Source organism: Suncus etruscus, chromosome 4 (assembly GCF_024139225.1).
Source record: "Suncus etruscus isolate mSunEtr1 chromosome 4, mSunEtr1.pri.cur, whole genome shotgun sequence".
Classification (NCBI taxonomy): domain Eukaryota; kingdom Metazoa; phylum Chordata; class Mammalia; order Eulipotyphla; family Soricidae; genus Suncus; species Suncus etruscus.
In genome coordinates, this window is record NC_064851.1 from 122,566,317 (window position 1) to 122,583,516 (window position 17,200).

The following is a 17,200-nucleotide window of genomic DNA, read 5'->3' on the forward strand; positions in this document are numbered from 1 at the left end:
GAGTTCTGTGGCATTCCCAAGGTCAGACATGCATCTTGAAACACCAAAGGGCTGGTAGAGTCTGTAACTCTTGAATTCACATTCTCACTCACTACACCATGTTCTCAGTTTTGAGGACAGAGCCAAACTAAGGGCTTAGCAACTAAGACTAGGAATTCAACCAATACTAGCCATTGTTAGAAATGTCAACCATGGGCCCTGCACGTAACATAAAGTCTCTGTTATATTTTGCATTTATTTGGGCTGGGGGGGGGTGTCACATATGGCTGTGATCCAGGGATATTCTGGATCTGTGCTCAGAAGTGACCTCTGTAGGTGTTCAAGGGACCTTTTTGGTATTAGTGACTCAAACTGCTAAGCAGTTACATGGCTGTCTCTCCAACCCATTGTTGTATCACTTAAATCTATGGATGAAGAAACCTCACACATGGTGGGGAGGTCCATAACCAGGACTGTGGGAGTGAGTGACTCTCCACAAGCCACACTGAACTTGGCCCCCCTATGTGCTCTTGATCCTTTTAAGTCTCCATTTCTCCTTGTGAGATGGAGATAAGTTCCTATCTCTTTCTGCACAACCATGGTGAGTGAAGGCAGTTCCTCTGTCAAAGCATAAGCTGAGGGCAAGAATGAGGATTCAACAATGGAACCCCCTGCTAGTCTCACAGAGGAAATGACCAGCATTTCCTGTTGTAGTCAAGAGAAAAGTTTTGGTGGCCAAGAATAAGCCATCCTCTTTCAGTCCTGTCCCAAAGTCATGCTCTAAAGTAGACAACACAGAGTCAGGCAGAATGCCCATTAAAAACTTAACTATATATCATATTCATTTATTATCAATCCACAGGATAATTTGATTGCTACATGAGCTCATAAAAGCTTTTTCACCATTACAAAATTAAAAAAAATGTGCCACAAGGATGTAATAACAACTGCTGATAAACAAAAGGAATCTTAAAATTATAAATTTGCTGTAGAAAAGATAAAAAACAATTATATTTTTTATTTAGAATTTTTACTTTGAATAAAATATTCCCCTGTATAAAAAATAAAAAAGCTTGCTCTGGTTAGAACTAGAGTATCTTTTTTTTTGTTTGTTTGTTTCCTTTTCAAATCTGGGAATTTGCATAATAACTCCATGAGGGCTTTCTTTTGTACCGCGTGGCATTCAAGCATAGCAGATTAGAAAGATTTCTTTTTTTTTTTTTTTCTTTTAAAGCAGTTTTAAAATGGGACATCTGTGGAGAGGTGTATTTGTGTTTCCTCCTGTGAGCTGTGGAATAGACACAGCCTTTGGGGGGAGAATAAGGGGGGAAAGGAACTAGATGGAGTGGGAGGAAAGTGGGCAGGACAGGGGCGCTGAATGTGCAGTGAAATAGAGCAAGATCATGAGAAAGTCTATCTGTAAGTGCTTTAAGATAAGGTGCAGAAGCAGACCGCAACGTGGCTAGTCCTGCTTTATGTACATATTCACAAGAATAAAAAAATTCCAGCTAGTTCACATTTTCTCTTCCATTCTGAGGCATCCACTCCACAGTGCTGGCCTTGACCGAAGGCAATGCAACACCTCCACTGCCCCGGTGGCTGTTGGTCCTAGTGACGTCCTTGAACTTGAGGGAGCAGACCTAGGAGATCCAGCAGGCTCTAGAGATACACGTCTACCAATGGGCTGGAGTCCTGAGTTAAAAGAAGCAGCTCCAGTACTGGAGTTGGGACACAGCAATCGATGTTCTATTGTCAAGGCTTTTTTTTTTCTCCCTTAGATTTGTCTAAAATAGATGTGAGAGAGAAAAATAAAATACAAACAACAAAACCAAGCCAAGGATGCCAACAACCATCAGGGGAAGTTAGAGGCTTTAGCAACTCTTGACGCGGGCCTGGGTGATATCTGATGTCTTCTTGATGACACTGGCCCGGGTCTCTCGGTCTGGCCGACTGCTGCTGGTTGCCGGGGTCACAGAGGAAGCAAGGGGGAGGTTTGAGAAAGTAGGCCAGGAGCTGTTGTAAGGCACCGGACAGCTCTCCTCCTTGATGGTGACCTGAAGGTCGGGCTTGCTGGAAGTCACAAAGGTGGCCATGCTAGGCAGAAGGTAGGTGCTGCGTGTCCCCATGTTGCTGAGGTACTGTTTGCCTTCAATGTTCCTCTTCCGCCAGTGAGGCCGGCCCTTTCAAAGAAAATAATTCAGAAAATGTTTCTCTTTGCCTGGTCTTGAATGATTTTAGAAAACCAAATGTAGCTTCCCCAGCCCGCCCCATGCCATCACCTCTACTTTTCAAACTTAACTTCTTGTCCAATCCTCTGGTGAAATATATCTCCAGCACTTGACCTCAATGCAGATTTCCTTCCCTTAGGAAAAAATAAATCAATCCCCATTTGCTATCTCCTTAGAAATGAAGCCAAGACTAGGAAGGCAGGAAGACATGATATTACTTGGGATTCTGGTTCCCTGGCTCTGGCTGCCCACCTGATCAGTAAATAGGTTTGAGGCCACGGTGGCTGCTTTGTTTTGTTGGCAACTAGGCGCCTCTCTGCTGGGTGAAATCCATTTTGGAGTGAACCTATATTTTCTGGAGCCAGGGTGATATGCGACTTAATGGCAGTCAATAACCTTTGACTATTTCCAAATGGAAATGGCTCAAAGGAAGTCTGGTGTCATTCAAAGAAAAAGCTGGATGCCTGGCTTTGTAGAAACATGGCAGAAATGTGTGTGTCCACACATACTTTGTATGGAAATCTGCCGAGTTCAACTACTTAGAACATTGGGCACCATGGATTCACACACCCGTGAGCATGAGTCAGAAAGCAGGTCTCTTCTCTTCCACTCTTAAGTTCACACAGACACAAAGCAGGCTGGTGAGCAGGAATGCTTTCCACATTATAGTCACTTCCTGCCATTGTGTAAGCACAGTCTATAGGAGGGAAATGGAAGCAGGCAGAGTTGGCTTCTAGACAGAGCTCACCAGCAGTCTCTGGGCATGGGACAGGGAGAGAAAGATCTCTGGGCAGAAACAAAGGACACACTCTTGCAGCTCCTGCTCATGTTTACTCCAGGCCATCGCTTCTGGCCACTCAGGATATTCTATTTCTGCTGCTGAACTAGGCTGTTTATAGTGTTAAGAATATCAACATTTCCTGGCCTTGGCTTCAATTTCCTTCTTCCTGCCATCACAGCCTCTCCATCTAATGTTGACAGTAGACTGACTACCTTCCCGCCCATTCACTTCCCCAAAACTTCATTTTAGAAGTTAAAGCCCCAAAGTAGAGTATTTTGATGTAACTGTTTACCACAAAACAAAGAAAACCCCAGAGCAAAACTCAAGACTCTTAAAAAAAAAAAAGCCACTAGCAGCCAGGAAACAAGATGGCTACTTGAGATACCGCTTTCCTATAAGCCTGCAGAAGCCAGTGGGAGCCACCATGCTTACCTCTGTGCTCTCCTCATCACTGGGCACACTATCGGTGGTTTCGCTTTCTGTAGACAAAGAGAAAAACACAAGAGTCATTATTTCTTCCACTCAGTTTGGAGGTTCAGGCTGTGTTTGAAAATGGTGACACTCATCACTTCTGATCCGGTCAAACACTTGCACTTGGGAGATGACAGGATGGAGATGGCAACTCTTGAACCTTGGCCCTTACTGAAGAAAGATGTCAAAGATGGGGGGAAGCTCATTGTTCAAGAGTTGGGGAAAGCTGCTAGTTACAGGATGGGAGAAATGTCCTATGAGGATGGGAGAAATGTCCTATGAGGCCTATCAATTCTGCTCTTCATGTCTGTATAGCTCATGTCCCAGTGACCAGTACTCTTCTCACTGCCACTCCACCCACTGTGCTCACTATGATGGCTCTCTTCTAACCCATATCTTAGCTCATTTAAGTGCCAACAGAAGAGTATTCCTAGTTTCTACTATTCTCTTATTCCCCCGACCTCCTAGGTTTCTTCTTTTGCTTGGGTTACTGTGGTGAATAAATTCCAAGTAGGTATCATGACCTTCACCACCTAGTCTTTCTTGTGGGATCCCTCCAACAGGGTGTGGGTGTGTGCCTTAACTCCAAATCAACAGAGTACCAGAAGGATGTGTGAACTTGCCCAAGACTGAAAATCTCTTGTGAGAGGACACTGGCCCTTGCTGACTTTGGGGAGTTCAGTCACCATATTGGGAAAGTTCTCTTGACAGAGAACTAACTCAAGTCAGCTTCCAGTCAACAGCCAGCAAGAGATGAAGATTGTGATTCATCTTTCTGGCCTTTCGTTTGGCCACCTGCCAAGAAATGCATTCTGCCTACAGCCACATGAGCATGAAGACATATCCTTCCCCCACTGATCGTAGAGAGGACACAGCCTCATTCAGACATTGGCTGCCTCACACCTGTGCTAGAAATACCCCAGCAGAGCACCCAGCTAAGTTGTGCCTGGAACTTTGCTCCTCGGAAGTTGTTGGATAATATATGTATGATGTATGTTGGGTTAAGCCACCAAATGTGCAGTTAAATTGTTGGGATTCTTTTTGGTGGAGTCATAGGGGAAAGGAGTGGGTCACACCTAATGGTGCCCCTGGCTCTGTGCTCAGGAGTCATTCCTGGCAGGGCTCAGGGGACCATATGTTGTGCCAGTTATCAAACCCAGGGCAGGTGCATGCAAGGTAAGCACCATGTCCACTGTACTATCTCTTGGCCCACATTGTTATGTAGCAATAACTAACTCCATTACCATCTTGACCCCCTATCTGCTGACTGGGAGACACAAAGCTAGTTACCTAATTTTCTGCCACTTTGGAACCTTCTGAAGAGGACTGTGTGAGCCAGCCCTGAGCTCATCAGCACTGGGCACGTGGCATGCTTGTGAACAGGCAGAATCAGTGGCTGGAGATTACGTACACATACCTCACAAGATTATTTTAGGTGAAACAAGAATGCTTTTATTCTTTAAAATGTGTATGCATGCCTAAAATTTTTTTAACTGACTGTAATAGAGGCAAACTGATGGGTCAGAGAGAAACTGGAGACATTGGTGGAGGGCAGTGGAGGGCAGAGTGAAAGATTGGTGCTAGAATCTTGAATGCCTAAAACCAAAAAAATGAAAAATTCAGTAACTGACAATGACTGTTTTAAATAGATATTTAATATGTATATGTAGTTTTAAAAATAAAAATAATAGAGGCTGGAGCAGTGGCACAGTGGTAGGGCGTTTGCCTTGCACATGGTTGACCTAGGACGGACTTCGATTTGATCCACTGGCATCCCATATGGTCCCCCAAGCCAGGAGTAATTTCTGAGCGCATAACCAGGAGTAAAAATAATAGTAATAATAATAATTAATAATAATGAGGGTAGGAGTGATAGCTCATTACCTTACTAGTTTAACACTTGCTCATGGCTGACCCAAGTTCTATTATCCCCAGCACTCCATATGGGCCCCTATGCACTGCCAGGAAAGATCCCTAAGTGCAGAGCCAGGAATAAGTCCTAACCACAGCAGGGTATTGCCTCCCTCAAACACCAATAAAATAAAATGTGTGTGTGCTTTTTCTTAGGCCATTTTTCAATGTTCACAGCTGAATATAAGGAAGCAGAGATGTCAGAAAACCCAAAATACACAGGTCCTTGATGATCTCCAAGTCTGGGCCATTCACATCATGAAGAGCAGTAGAGTGAAACGTGCACAGGGCTTGGGCCTCAGAGCCACTGAGCCCAATGCCCCTCACTAGGTGGAGAAGTAGTTCACCACCCCTCCTCCAGCATGCTACTGAGCTCCAGGGTCTTTCCCCTGACCCCACTCTGAAACCAGCCACTGCCATATCCAGCTGGTGGCAGAGCTGAAACCAAAGAGCTCAGACCAGCTTCCTAGCTGCCAGCTGCAGTGCCCTACACAGCCCAGACTTCCGTGACATGGAGGTTAAAGAACAAATAGGTGAACTCAGCTTGTACAAGACATTAAAGCAAATGACAACAGCCTGCACTGGGGCCTTCTCCAATAACTTTCCACTAGTATCTGAGGATAACAGAAGGTCAGTCATGAGCAAATAAAGGATGCCTCTCTGCTCATCAGCCTAAGTGACTGACCCAAAGTATCACCTGTCTGATATAGAAATGCTTAAGAGGGGCCCATGCCATAGCATAGCAGTTAGTATGTTTGCCTTACAGGTGGCTACCTGGGTTTGATCCCCAGCATCCCATAAGGTTTCTGGATCCATCAGGAGTGATCCCTTAGTGCAGAATCAGGAATAAGCCAGGAGTGAGCAACACTGAGTGTGGCCCCAAAACCAAAGCAAAGAAATGCCTACAGAAGGTTTGGGTTCCTCAGCTCACAATAACTCTTATCACCAAGATAAATAAATAAACTGGCTGTACCAGGCAGTAGAAATGCAGGTCCTTTTCCATCACCATCTGACAGCAGAACTTGCCTGATCTGGGAAGGCTGTACCTGGTGGTGCTCAGTACTTATTCAGCGTGGGGTTCAGGGGACTATATTGATGATGGAGATTGAACCTGGTTTGGCCACTTGCAAGGCAAGTGGACTATTTGCTCTACTATCTCTCTAGCCCATGGGAGTTTGGGGGTTGGGTAGCATGAGGGGGGGGCCCTTTTGCAAGCTGTATCTCTACGGAGGCAGGAATCAGCATTTTCACTTCCAAGAAAAATGAGTTACTGCCAAAGTAGCAAGCCAAGTAAATGCAGTGAAGCCAACTGAGAAGGGCTCTTTGGATGACACAGCATAGAGGTCCTCTGCTACCCAAAGTACCTGCTTTCCTGCTGCCCATCCTTGGAGAAACCTCCAGGTTCCCTTTCCATTTCTCTGCTTTAGTCTTCACCATGCCCCAAAGCCAAGATTTCTTTGCCTTCCATATATTCCTAATTACCCCCCAAAATACCACCACCACTTTCTGTTTTTTTTTTTTTTTTTTTTTGGTTTTTGGGCCACACCCGGCGGTGCTCAGGGGTTACTCCTGGCTGTCTGCTCAGAAATAGCTCCTGGCAGGCACGGGGGACCAAATGGGACACCGGGATTCGAACCACCACCTTTGGTCATAGATCGGTGGTTGCAAGGCAAACACCACTGTGCTATCTCTCCGGGCCCCACCTTCTGTTTCTTAACCTTGCAAATAAAAACAAACACACAGGTGCCACCAGCCAGATGGCAGGGGGAGCTGGAATTCCGGGGCAGGGGCACGATGGGGGAATAAGCATCAAATACCAGGTTCCAACTTGCTATGACAGTCCCAAATTTCAGTGTCAGAAGGGATGGCAAGAGAGAGCCCAGGTAAACTACTGGTAAGACCCTGCAGAGACCACAGACATGATCAGAATGTGAGTTTCCTTTAAGCATTCAGTTTTCAGCTTCAGAGAAATCATGTGGGACAAGAAAAGACACACATGCTCTCAACTTATGTTTCTAGCTGACACAAATGGTAGCTGCTGAGTGTCGCTACTAAATTAAGATCCACTGTTCTTGCACATTAGCAAACTGAGATTTTTGTGTTTGTTTTAAGAAAAGAAAGAAGGAAAGAAACCTGCAGCCTTGCAGAGAAACTTGAGGCCCCTGCTGGAAAAGCCCCTTCACAGTGGTCCGCACGGCACTCCCATATCAATCAGAGTGGGTGTTGATGGTCCGTCCATATTCCTGTGTTACATGGTTTTACTTATCCACAGTTACTCTCAGATCCAGATAATTTGTTATTTTGTTTGTTTGTTTTTGTTTTGTTTTGTTTTGTTCTGAAGGCAGGGATGGAGTTGGATCATACCTTGCTCTCCTGACTGTGTGTGTGAACTATACAGTGCCGGCAATCAATCCTGGCTCACTCGCATGTCAAATGGCTGAACCCCTGAGCTATGTCTCCAGCCTCTTAAGATTACTTCTTAGATGACAAATCAGTTCCGTGCAGCTGCTACTTCAAGATCAATGTTACAGCAGGAATTGCAACACGAGTTGATATGAAATGGAAAGGTTTGTATTTCATGTCCCCTCTAGATTACACTAAATGTGGTTATTTATTTACTTTAAATAAGATGGAATAAAATAAAGCTACCGCTGGTTTGCTTGCTCCAGAATATGTTCAGAGTATTTATAAGCTAATAACTGGCATGTGTGTAATGTGTTTCTCTTTCTGGCCTCAGTTTCCCTGAATAGAATGGGATGAGAAGGAAAGGAGGACACTTAGATTCATAATCACAAGACTCTTCTTCTAATGCAATGGTTCTAGAAGAGGACAATGCTTCTGTTCACATTCCACACTCTGTTTTCCTAGCCAAACCACGTCAGGAACATTATGTGGAGAGAGACAAATGCTTTCTGCATAATGCCTCTCTGCACTCTTGACATCCTGCTGCATTTCTGGAAAAACTCTTCTTGTTCAACAAGTTTTAGTAATAAGATTGACCAGGATGTCTTCCCTACCATCATTTCCTCAATAACTTTCACTAGGAGACTTTATTTAAAGGCTCAAATCTCAAAGCCCTCTTAATCTCAAAAGCACTTTTATCCTTGCCTCTCCCAGTAGAAATACTAGCCTGATATGGTTTCCATAGAGATTCAAAGTCTTTGCTGCTAGCTTGTGGTCAGTAGATATTTTTCACCCTCTCAGTTATAGCCTGTTAAGCTTGTATTATGTTTTTCTCTCAAGCCTCTTTTCATCTTTCCCCAAACACTATTGTGGTTCTTTTTAAAAAAAAAAAAAAAAAATAAAACCATCATCAACCTAAAAAAAAATCCTGATGTCCTCTATCAGGCAGGGGGCAGGTATGGTAGACCTGTTCCCTGTATTTTAGTGTTTCTCAAAATTGGTTTCAGTCATCCCTCCATAGGCAAAGGTTTTGTGAGAATCTGATATTGTCTCAGAGAAATCCAATGCAAGCACTTGCAACTTGAGGAAGCTGCCTCTTCTTGCTCACAGTAATATTTAGATCATAAAGAGAAGAGGTTTGCAAAACTGAATGTGGTTTCGTAATAATACTGGGATTATATTCAAATGACCGGTAGGAGGAAAAACATTCAACAACAAATACCAGTTTTCCTAAACAAGTGAATGCAAGTGGCTTGAGAAGGTGGAAATTCAGATGAATATCAGAACAAAGGAAGCCTGTTATGAGACACCAGAAAACAGCCTAGTCTATGACAAAGCCTGAAGGGAAAATACAACCAGGAAAAGATATCTCCCCTAGCAGAAATCCATCAAGTTCAGACCAAGAGACATAAGCCAGCCTCAGTCAGTAATAGAAACCTTTTTTCATGGGTCCATAAGTTCTAGAAAAAGAGCGTGATGAATCATTTTGGCTCCCTCCAATAAACCTCCTTCCTGGAGAATTCAGACACTGAAAACAACAGAAAGAACTCAAGTCCAGTCTGACAAGGCCAGGTTCCAACAAAACTTCTGCTGCTCGCCAGCCTGGCACAACACCCTGCCTTTCAAATCTATGCAAATGTCCTGGAAGGACTAATGAAATTTTCATGTCTCTGCATGGACCAGCTGTTCCTAGGATTTTTCAGTTGAAGAGAAATGCCACTGCTGACAGTTCTGCATGTAATGGTCCTTCTAGAACCCCTCAAGAAGATTCTAGAAATCTATTCTCAACAGATGAAAAAAAAAACATCGAAGCCAAAGCTCCAGTCCCTCAAAAAATCTCTAACTGGAAGTAATGATGCCCGTAGCCATGCAAAGATAAGAAAAGGAGCTTTAAATCTCAAGCTTCAGTTATTTTAGTGGTAAAATGAAGACAGACTCTTTCATTCTGCTCCATCTTCTCTTGGATGGTCTCTGACTTCAGGGCGGTGATGCAGGTGGCTCTAAAGTGAAGGGATAAGAGCCTTTGATAGCCACTCCATTTGGGGCTAATGCACTAGAATTTCGTGTGTGTGTGTGTGTGTGTGTGTGTGTGTGTGTGTGTGTGTGTGTGTGTGCGTGCGTGCGTGCGTGCCTGCCTGTCTGTCTGTCTGTCTGTCTGTCTGTCGGGGTTTGGGACCACACCTGGTGGTGTTTAGGAGCCCAGGTTCGGTTTCTGAGGATGGGGCTAAAATCAATCATAGGCAAGGCCCAGAGGAATTCTAATTTTGAAAGAAAGAAAAATGACAGCCCCAGGCAGATGAGGTTTCTCTCAGAATAATTAAAGAAGTCAATGAGGCCCAGCACTTAACATGGTTCCTAGAGCCTCATAAACACGCATCTCAGTGTCATTATTATTGGCAACTGGGAAAGAGCAGTGAGGGGCTGACACTAATATGAATAAGGAATAAAAAGCTGAGGACAAATGTGTCCTCTGTCACAAATTAGAAGCCTCAGGTGGCCAAGATTTATTTTGATAATCCTTTTAGGTACCTCTCACTCAAGGGAGTCAGGAAGAGGAGAACATGAAGCTTTGTGAAATAGGAACACAGCCCGTGAGACTCTGCTCAGAGGTGGTGTCTGGGGGAATCTTTTCAGAGGGGCAGAAAGTACACTGGGCAGGTGTGAATAGAGAAGGGATGGCAGCTCACGTGTAACGGGTACCAATGTCAGACTGGTAAATTCTGAAGACGATGGCAAAACAATGTTAATACACTTAAAATGGCATAAAATGCCTTTTATGTCTTGCAAATCTTACTACAATGAAAGAAAAATACTGTTGAAAATGGTGGGGTTCAGGAAAGAGGCAGTTGAATGACTCACTAATTCACAAGTAACCTGTCCTCTGAATCAACCTCGCATTCAGGCTGAGTTGTGCCAGTGTCTGGGATGGGCAGCTTCACTCCAGCTGGCATTGACTAAAGAGAGACGCCCTGAGTCATGTGGAGTTGACTGTGGTTACAGATGAGAGGGCTTTCCAGTGTCAATATCTGCAAACCAACAACTGTTGCCTCTGAATTTACAGCATTGTTTTGTTTCGTTTTGGGCTACATTTGGCAGTGCTCAGAAATTGTTCAGGAGACCACAGGGACTGAACCTTGGTCAGCCGCCTGCAAGGCAAGTGCCCTTCCTTACTGTGCGAAATGCCCTTCGTTACTGTGCAATCGCTCTGGCCCAGATCTTTTAATGAAGATCTATTTGTCTCCCCTTCCCAAATTAAATCTGATACTGCAAAAATGAAGTCATGTGACATAGATAGAGTCATCGCTTTAATCTGCAAGGAGGGAGAGCAATAGAATCTGGTTCTAACCCTGTAGCTGTCTGGACCAATTCCTGCAAGCATACAGCCATCCCCTGGGGGAAGCAGAAATGGGATCAGTTGCCCAGTCCAATTAGAAGCTGAACTAAATTGAAAATGAAGAGCCAAACAGGAGGCAGGGACAAATATGATTCTAAGGACCTGCCAGCTTGGGCCCAACAAGGTCCTAGTAAGAGTATCCTTTCAAGTTGCTAATAATTTGTGCAAATCAAATCACCCCCAAGAGAGGTTATTATCTGTTATCATGCATGATAAGGATTATGGGTGATCGAGTCAGAAAGTGCCATGACCATATCTTTTGAGGATCTGAGGTGCCTAAGTGATGATGGCTGAGAAAATTAGAGCAAAATTAATCAGGCAGGAGAAACTCCTGGAGCAGAGCCAGGTTCCCTGCTATGGATGAAATGAGTGAGCCCAGACGGCAGGGCTGTCTTGTTGGTTTCCTGCCCTTACCTACTTACCTGCGTAGGAAGACACGGGGGAAATCTGTAGTGGGTACAGCTCACTCATGCTGACTGGCTGCTCATCACTTTCAGTGGTCACCTCCACGACTTGGCAAATGTCCGGCGGGTTGGTAACAATCTCTTGATCCTCGATATTGCTATCTAGATGTGACGGTCCTACAACTTCAAAGGAAAAAAGCCATCACAAGGAGCAACTTCACAGTCTTTGCACACACTCTGCAGGAAAATAACTTTCCTTTGAAGAGCTCAATAACCAAAATTGGATCTGCGATGGCCACATATGCCCAAGTGAGCTCTGGGATAATGTCTCCAGCATGCTGCGAGCCCAGCTCCCTGGGCCTGTGTCTAACCGAGTGCCGAGGGTGCTTCCATGTGGCTGGGCCCAGCCTCTACCAAGCCCCATCCGAAGCTGCAGACAGACAGGGTTTTGCACCTGACTGACCCATTTCTATTATAAATGGTTAGGTCGGAAGGAAGCTGCTGTGCTTATTTTCTGGATCCAGGGGTCCAGAAAGGCATTATCGAAGCTCACCGAGGTTGAATAACTGGCCCTTCTACCCACTATGTATCTCCTAGCTGTAGGTTGTTCTGCTTAAACTCCCATCCAATTTCCTGGTAATGATGGGACAAATACCACCTTAGTAGCACTGATTCTCCAGAACACTAATAAAATTAACCACCCTGTTATTTTGGGGGTAGTTTTTGGTTTTGGGGGCTACACTGAGCAGTGTTCAGAGGCATTTCCCACAGCACAGTGCACAAGAGATGTTCCTGTTGATACTGGGGGAAGTGGAACCATATGTTGATAAAGAGCAAATTCAGGGCCTTCCTCATGCCCAAAATTTGCCCACTGAACTGCTTCTCCAGCCCTCTTACTTCTCTTTTTAACACATTATCATTAAACTTTTTAGTTTGAGATTTTTGTGAATGCCTGAATCATCTCAGAGAGAGCAGGAGAGAGGGATGTGATCTAAATTACTCCAACAGTCACGTCTTGCAAAATTCCGGAACATCACAACTTGAGTATTAACAACGACAAGCATCTCCGCATCTGTTCAGGCTGCTCAGCTCTCCTCACCTGCCTTCGCGGGTATGCATGTGTGTTTATTCCATTTACCATCATAACTATCAGTTACTCTTATTAACACACTGCTGAACTCTCCCTTGACATCTTTTCATCTGTTCCCTATTTCTGTCATTTTGTGGTCATTTCAAAGTTGCGGTATAAAAGGAGTCACATGGTAACATTTGGAGATTGGTGTTTTCTTTCTTAAGTCCCTGGAGAGTCACTCAATGCTGAGTAACACACAGCATTGACACCCGTTTGTTTAACCAGGTCCCTAGGGAAGGACTTCTGGGCAGTTTCTGTTCTTCCATGATTCTAGGCAGGGCTGCTAACAACACTCATAAACAGGTTTTCTCCTCTTTGAGTACAATTTTAGTAAGAATCACGTCTAAGCAAATACTGAGTTGAAAGTTTCTAAAGGGATTGATTAAAAGTGTAGGAGTATTTCTAGAAAATCATCTGTGATTCACAAGAGACGAACAGGGAAAAGAATGTTCAACTTGGGGTTGAAGTGGTAGTATAGTGGGTAGGATGCTTGTAGCAAACCTAGGTTGGATCTCAGGCACCACTTATGGTCTCCTGACGCCTCCGGAGTGGTCTGAGCGCAAAGTCAGGAATACAGTCTGGGGGCCCTAGGTGTGTCACTAAAATCAAGGGGGAAATTCCAACTCCACAGAGGCTCCTGGGATGGCAGGGGCTTGGGGTCCCAGCAAAGCACCACAGGTAAGATGAGGGCCCTCAGGGACCCCTGAGAGGGAGTGTACAGTGGGCTGACAGTGCTCAGAGGGGCCTCCCTTCCTCTCCAGGAAGTCTGGCTTTGGAGCAGCTTCTGGGGCTGTTCTGGGCTCCTGAAGGTAATCTGGTTGTGGTGTCCGTCCCTAAGCCAGATCTGGTGAGCCCTAGGTCCTCCCTAGGCTGTGTGGTCACTAGAAGTAATTTCCCCCTTCAGATATCACCTCTAGTCTGTTATCTTGGTATCTGCCACGGCTGGGCACCTCAGCATCCACAATAAGAAGCAGGGTCACTAACAGGAGTGGTGGCATAGTGCTGGAGGTTGCCTAGGCCCATGTTGTGGTGTGAATAGGGAATCAAACCTGGGTTTCCTGCATTGGCCTCAGCCCTTTGGGCCATCCTTCTGGCATGGTTGCATTTTCATTTAATTGTTCTGTGGTTCTGGAGATCAAATCCAGGGCCTCCCACACATACAATGCAAGCAGGCTACCTCTCCAGCCCTGATAAGATATTCTATGACTTTACCACTTCAGTAGCACTCAGCGCCTCAAAAGACAGCACTGGCTGACAGATACCTCACAGTTTTACCTGCCCAGTACTGAGGAAAGACTTATTACATGCCAGTATATAGGGTCATAACCTTTCCTGTTCTGGGCTTTCAGCAGAATGGATTCAAGTGCAATTTCTAGTATATATGACAGAAGAGGGAGCAAAGCAATTCACCAAGAGATAGTCCAGGGAGAGCTGGAGACTTGTCATCTGTCATGCACCCGTGCAAAGTCTTCCCTACGCCCCCACCTTACTAGAGAAGCCATCAGGATGCGCAAGAGAGAAGCCTCAAATACAGGCTTTTAAATGGCCAGTTTCCTTTCCTCTGAGATAAAAGTCCTAAGAGAGGAATGGCTGGATCATACAGTGACTGCATGCTTAGCTTACAGTAAGCTGCAGACAGCTGCCCAGAATAGCTCTTCCATTTTACATCCCACCAAAAATGTCTAAGTGACTGAAGTGAGGCACCCTCTCACTGGCCTTTGGTACTGTCTGTTTTTCCCACTTTAGCCATTCTTTAAGTGTATACTGATAGCTAACTTTGATTTTAAATTTGAGTTCTCTGCCTGGCTTTTATTGATTGCAAGGAACAACCTTTGATCTATTTTTCAGACAAAAAGCTTGTTTTGACCGTGCTGTTTATTAACATTTTCACACTGAAAGGAATTATCATCAAGTATAACTGACTTTAGTCCATCATTTATTATCAATTCCGTGATCAATCTTTCTATTCTCAAGTCAAGGCTGTTCCTTTGGGAACAGAGAGAGAGTTCAAGGTGAAGACACTTAAGCCCTGCTTACGGAATGTCCCAGGTTTGATCACCAGTAATATGTATACAGTCCCCTGAGCACTGCATAAAGCTAGGAGTAAGCCCTGAGAACTACTGGGTATGGCCCACCTAGCCAGCTAAAACACAGTATTCTTATATTCTGCTTCCTTTGTCTTTCAAAGTTGTCTACCCTACTTTTAAACAATGCTGACTTCTCTTGTTCTTCAGCTGGATGAAATCTACCTTAAACTGACACCAATCAACAAATGCAAAGAACACCAGTTCTCCCAAGCACCTCCAAATTCTATTCAATACCGTCAACATTACTTTAAAAGTCACAGCCCATGACAATGAAGAGAGCATCTTTATTCTATTAGGTGGGAAGAAGGCCCAGAGAAGTCAAGTGTTTTGTCTGGGGGATCCATGGTTGGAGCTCTGTGCAGGGAGTTGATATTTCCTCTCACTCACAGAATGTCCCTGTTTGGCAGGAAGTAAGCCACAATCCAGGCTCCTGGAAAAGTTGCCATCTCAAATGAGTTCCTGTTTTAATTGCTTAAAGTATTTTAATTGCTCAAGTGTTTTTGTTTCTAAATGGGATCCTCTTTAATGAAATTTTTTTATTTTAAGTTTTTGAGAGGCATATATTGTGAGGTGAATGATATATGACTACTTGTTGGAGAAATTTTTAGAAAGGAGTGAGAATGCATGGGCTCTCTCAGGAAAAAGGGAAAAGGCACCCATGGGAAAAGCCACAAAGGCCCAGTAAACAAAGGGAAGAGAAGGTGGAAGCTATTTAGGTTTTCTGGAAAGAATAACATTTAAGAAATAAAGACCACACATAATCATCTTCCAGCAAAATGTCAAGACGAAACAAAAACACACACAACAACAACAACAACAACAACAACAACAAGAACAGGCCAGCTCCTCTACCAGGCTCCAAAAGAAAATAATGGCTGCTGATACTTCCCAGTCTGGTCTGATCTTTCTGCAACATTCTCAGAAATGGGGAGACATATTCCCCTTTTCACACAAACCACAGAGTCTAGTGCCACACCCTATACCCTTCTAAATAGCTCCTAGATTTGTTTCAGGTCTATAAATCATGGACCATGCCTATACCCCAAAATTTTACAGTAAGGAGTCAGTCCAATAGTATCACAGTTAATATGAGAGAAATCTACCAAGCTCAGTGAGCCTAAACAGTACCACAAAAGACTGAACTAGCATCAACCACAGCCTAGTAAATCTTTAGACACTGACTTTAGTAACACCATGGATATAACAATTATTTCAAACTGACTCTTGTTAACTAAGGGGTTCCTCCTGGTTCTACTCTCAGAAATCGCTCCTGGCAGGCTTGGGGGACCATATGGGATGCCGGGATTCGAACCACCATCCTTCTGCATGCAAGGCAAATGCCTTATCTCCATGCTATCTTTCCAGTCCTGTTAACCAAGTTTCAATAATTCTATTTGCCCTGTGTTATAAGAAAAGATATGAATTATATCTGTGGCTGCAAAGGGGTAGGCTCTGGTGGTAGGTGGGAAATCACACTGGTAAAGGGAAGGTCATACTAGTGATGGGATTGGTTTTTGATCATTTAATGTCTGAAACGACTATATTATGAGAAATTTGGTAAACCGCAGTGTTATAATAAAAATATATTTTAAATTGAAAAAGAAAGGTAGGTGAAATACAGCAGGCAGAACTCCCACGTTCTTATTTTATCCTTGGACTATCTGAGTTGAGTGGGAAAGCATCACTTACATAGCTAAGCTGACACCTTTCCTGCAGTGCCTTCTGGCTTTCTCCCAAGGGGGAAAAGGAGGCAGGAAAGTGAGACATGCCTGCCCAATCCGAACCCCTAAAAAGAGTTCGTGGAAGACAGAAACTGGTGTGTGTGTGTGTGTGTGTGTGTGCATGTGCACATGCAATAAACAGAAACTGGTGTGTATATATGTGTGTGTGCGCGCATGCGTGCGCAATGTAATGCCTAGTACTCTAAAGCAATGCTAGGCCTTAGACAAATTTGACTGAAATGAAAGCCCCTTTAATTTCCAAAGTCCTAGAATTCATTTCTCTTCTGCAATGTCATTCCAACACAAAGACAGCAAGACCTGTAGGAGCACAAACAATGGCAGCAGTTCAAGCATCTTCCTAAATATGCCCCTTTGTTCTGACCAGGAATGCTCTGTCATTGGTATTTCCTGTAATGCCCAGCTCAATTACTCCACTAACAAAGAGCTACCGCACACCTACTTTGGACTAGGCACTGCTGTCAAGTGCTAGGAGGACCAAAGAGAGAGATGAGCCTGGCCAAATATCTGGCCTGTAAGAAGTCCAGCACATAAGAATCTAGACAGAAAGTTTAGGGCAGGAGTGAAAAAAGAGGGAATGAGAAAACAGACCTCAAAGGTTTCAGTGAGTCAATACAGTGAAAGGGGTGAGGAGATTGAAGCAGCGGGTCAGAAAGCCTCTAGTTTGGGGA

At 44.3% G+C, this 17,200-nt stretch overlaps 1 protein-coding gene across 2 annotated transcripts in view; it reads right to left on the reverse strand.

The window, feature by feature from the left end:
- Nucleotides 1–803: 803 nt before the first annotated feature.
- IRF2 (interferon regulatory factor 2) overlaps nt 804–17,200 on the reverse strand; it is a 103,205-nt gene continuing 86,808 nt past the window's right edge. For both annotated transcript variants that reach the window (XM_049772378.1, XM_049772379.1), the window contains exons 7-9: nt 11,590–11,754; nt 3,421–3,467; nt 804–2,159 (exon numbers count right to left, since the gene is read on the reverse strand). In XM_049772378.1, the coding sequence (XP_049628335.1) occupies nt 1,851–2,159; nt 3,421–3,467; nt 11,590–11,754 (521 nt within the window). In that variant the 3' untranslated portion in view covers nt 804–1,850. The remainder of the gene's footprint in view (nt 2,160–3,420; nt 3,468–11,589; nt 11,755–17,200) is intronic.